This window comes from Elephas maximus, chromosome 21 (assembly GCF_024166365.1).
Source record: "Elephas maximus indicus isolate mEleMax1 chromosome 21, mEleMax1 primary haplotype, whole genome shotgun sequence".
Classification (NCBI taxonomy): Eukaryota; Metazoa; Chordata; class Mammalia; order Proboscidea; family Elephantidae; genus Elephas; species Elephas maximus.
In genome coordinates this window covers 57,482,019-57,486,152 of record NC_064839.1, presented here as the reverse complement: position 1 = coordinate 57,486,152, position 4,134 = coordinate 57,482,019, and the positions used below count along the sequence as shown (strand labels likewise).

General features: G+C 44.0%; 1 gene segment (V, D, J or C); it reads left to right on the top strand.

Annotated features, from left to right (window-relative positions):
• Window positions 1-207: 207 nt before the first annotated feature.
• LOC126064596 (immunoglobulin heavy variable 5-51-like) lies at window positions 208-903 on the top strand. The segment is given in 2 exon segments: window positions 208-366; window positions 446-903. Coding segments are annotated over 2 exon segments (504 nt in total).
• The last annotated feature ends 3,231 nt before the right edge of the window (window positions 904-4,134 follow it).

Sequence of the window (4,134 nt, the reverse complement as noted above, 5' to 3'; positions counted from 1 at the left end):
CAGGCTCACATAGACTTTCAAACCACTCTCCCCCCACTGTGGGCTGACAGATGCACTGGGGTGGGGGAGGCACTGCTTTGTACAGTACAGGGGATGGGTATTGGAACCTTGTCCTACCCTTCTCATGAGACTCAAGACTAGCAACTTTTTCTGCCTTGGCTTCTAGACTTATGAGGCCTGGGGAGTATCACCTAGAGAGCAGGGCAAAAATATGCAAAGTGGGGGACATCCGATTTAAACCCAATCTGCCTCCACAGGGGCATCTCTCTCACCAACCAGCTGGGGTCCTCAGGGCTGTTCCTTTCCATCGACCTTCCGAGATGGGGTCTGCCACCATCCTCACTCTCCTCATGGCTGTTCTCCCAGGTCAGCCATGGCCCGAGGTTTGAAGTCACAGAATGGGTGAGAGGAATAAACTTCTGATCTCTGAGTCCTGTCTCCACAGGTGTCTGTGCCCAGGTGCAGCTGGTTCAGTCTGGGGCAGAAGTGAAGAGCCCTGGACAGTCTTTGAAGATCTCCTGTAAGACATCTGGATACAGTTTTACAGGCTACTGGATCAGCTGGGTGCGGCAGATGCCCGGAAAGGGCTTGGAGTGGATGGGAGGGATTTATCCTGGTGATTCTGATACCCGCTACAGCCCATCCTTCCAAGGCCAGGTCACCATCTCCAGTGAAAACTCCATCAGCACCACCTACCTTCAGTGGAGCAGCCTGAAGACCACAGACACAGCCATGTATTACTGTGCAAGGGGCACAGTGAGAGAAACCATGTCCCAAGAGGGACAGAAACCCTCAGCCAGCTTCAGCTACAGAGTAAAAGTCTCAGAGGCACTTCCATCTGGGGCCTCTCAGTTCACCACCAGAGGAAACACTCTCTGCTGTGTCCTTAGGAGTGAGAAATGAGCAGAACAGGACCATGGGCCCTAATGCTGATATGACAGGGACTCCCTTCTGGGGGCATTGATGCTTTTTGTTGGAATGTGGGATCTCTGGAGCAGCTCACACTGTGTTGTCTAACACACTTCCCCGTAATATTCGTTACATGCTTACCATCAAATATCTACCTAATACATACATCTTAAATTCATTAAACATTTTAATTAGTGAAAATTAGATGCAATCTATATTGCCTTCCTTTTTTCCTTCCTTCCTTCCTTCCCATTTTCCTTCCCTCCCTCCCTTCCTCCTTTCCTCCGTTCCTTGCTTCTGTCCTTCCTTTCTTCCATTTTTCCTTCTTCCCTTCCTTCCTCTATTTCTTGTCTTAAGTCATGAATTCCCTCGTTGTGTTCGTTGTGGTTTTTGCACTATTGATGCTTGTACTGACTGGTTAGCATTTGTCAGGATGCATAAGATTAATGAAGACTTTTCTTTAAGTAATTTTAACAGTGCCTTTAATCATTTATCTATCTATCCTTATTTCAATGTCTTTTTTTTTCCTACTACCTCTAGTATAAACATCATCTATGACCTCCTGGAAAAGCTGTTACTAAGAACTAGATGTCACTTTGTTCTGTGTTCCTTGGTTCAGGGATGGGATGAGGGCTGCGATCCTCCAGGATATGTACCCACAACTGAAAGTGACCAAGAATGCACTGTGGATGAAAGAGTGCTGCACTTACCTCCTGTAATCAATATGAGTCCATAGACAGTAGGCCTTTGCTTTTGTTGAGGCTGATGGAAAAGTTTAGAACAGATAGTGACGAGTATAGCAAAACAAGATTAGCGTAATTATGTATAGCGGTTAATGGGCTGAAGTCAAATGAGGAAAATCTCTAGAAAGATGAATCAAATCCTGAGGGGCTAAAATGTTTTGCTGGATTTGCCTTCATTTTTGGCTAGGAATAAGAGTCTATTACTCAATAAATATGCTGCAAAGTCTTATTTTTTACACGAAACAGAGAGATGAAGAAAAATATGTAAATTCAATACACTTCTGAAAGTGAGCAACACTTTGTAAGAGGGAATAGACTCACCATTTGTCTCATCCTGGTACTCTGTTAAGTGAAGAGACACTTCCACAGACGGAACTTCATTAAATGTGCAAAGGCTGGTGGTCTTAAGAGACCAGAAGGGGTCAGGAGAGAGGGTACAGGAAAGAGGCCAGAGAGCCTCATCACTGTTGTGTGTCACCTGAGAAACAGTAGGCAGGTGGGGAAAGCTGAAGGAGCAAGAGAGAACACTCGGTGGTGCAAGTGGGTGAGAAGTAAAGCCCTATAACAAGACACGTCCTTAACAGAATGAGTCACCAAAGAAATGCTCACTGCAAAATATTCCTTCTATGATCCACAAGGAGAAATTAAAAGTTTGTTAAAACCTCCTCTTTTCCAGTCTTTGTGCATCTGCATATCACCCAGAGGGTTTCCAGTCAGGTACTGGAGTGGATTTGGGGCTCCATCCTCAGAACATGAGCCATAGTATCTGTGTCTGTGCCCTTCACAGTCATCTGCACTTATGCGTTTAACCAAGCTTAGTGCAAACTCATCCCTGGTGGCTGGGTGAGATTTAGTAGTGACTATCAGCTTGTATCTCATCCAGGACTCACACCACAGAGGTGCAAGCAGGTACCTGCCTTAGGGGAAGAGAACACAGGCTCACAAAGAGACTGAGCAGAGGTCCACTTGATGAACCCTAGAAATTGAGAGTTGAGGTGTTAACTGTGTCCCAAATAGGGACAAGTGTTAGAACACAAACCTACATTTGTGGGTAACCCCTGCATGAAGGAATGTTTAGAGGGGTATGGGTGCAATGTACATCCTCATGTCCCAGCACCAATAGACTTCAGCTCCATATTCTTACCAATCCTCATACTCCACACGGATGTCCTGGCTGAGAGTAGAGAAACCAATGACTATGCCTCTGTATGGGGAAGGGCATGCACATATACCTGCTCCCCCTGCTGCAGAAAATCTACACAGCTCCTGACCCTGTGACTATAAGAGGAGCCCAGCCCAGTGTGTGAGATTACCTGCACCACTCTGCCACTCTGAACCCATGGAAGAACCCAGACCCTCACTATGGAGCCTGAGATGGGATTTTATTTTTTCTTTGTTACATTTTACAAGGCAATTATCTAGCAAAATAAGAGCATTGATTTGGAGATATGAGAGAGAGACAGAGAGAGAGTAGAGACTTTTAAGCCAGTTGCCTCTGTGTTTGAAGAAGCCCAGAAACAGTCGCAAACACCCATTAATAGTTGGACCTTGGAATGTACAAAGTATGAATCTAGGAAAACTGGATATTGTCAAAAATGAAATGGAATGCATAAGCATTGATATCCTAGGCATTAGTGAGCTGAAACGGACTGTTATTGGACATTTTGCATCCAACAATCATATGGTCAATCTACTATGCCAGGAATGACAACTTGAAGAGGAATTGCATTGAATTAATTGTCAAAAAGAACATTTCAAGATCTATTTTGATGTAAAATACTGTGAATGATAGGATAATATCTATATGCTTACAAAGAAGACCATATAGTACAACTATTATTCAAATTTATGCTTCATACACTAGCACCAAAGGTGACGAAATTGAAGATTTCTACCAACTCCTGCAGTCTGAAATTGATTGAGCATGCAATAAGGATATATTGATAACTATTGTTGATGTGAATGAAAAAGCTGGAAACACAGAAGGATTGGTGGTTGGAAAATATGGCCTTGGTGATAAAAATGATGCCAGGGATCACGTGACAAAATTTTTCAAGACCAACAACTTCTTCTTTGCACCTACCTTTTTTCAACAAAATAAAAGGCGACTATACATGTGGACCTCACAGGTGGAATAGACAGGAATCAAACGGGCTACATTGGTGGAAAGAGACAATGGAAGAGCACAATATCATCAGTCAGAACAGGCCATCAATTGCTCATATGTAAGTTCAAGTAGGAAAACCTGGGGGCTTAGTGGTTAAGTGCTACAGCTGCTACCCAAGAGGTCAGCAGTTCAAATCCAATAGGCGCTCCTTGGAAACTCTATGGGACAGTTCTACTCTGTCCTACAGGGTTGCTATGAGTTGAACTCGACTTGACAACAGTAGGTAGGTAAGTTCAAGTTGAAGCTGAAGAAATTTAGAACAAGCCCAAGACAGTCAAAGTACGACCTTGAGTATATCCCACCTGAATTTAGAGA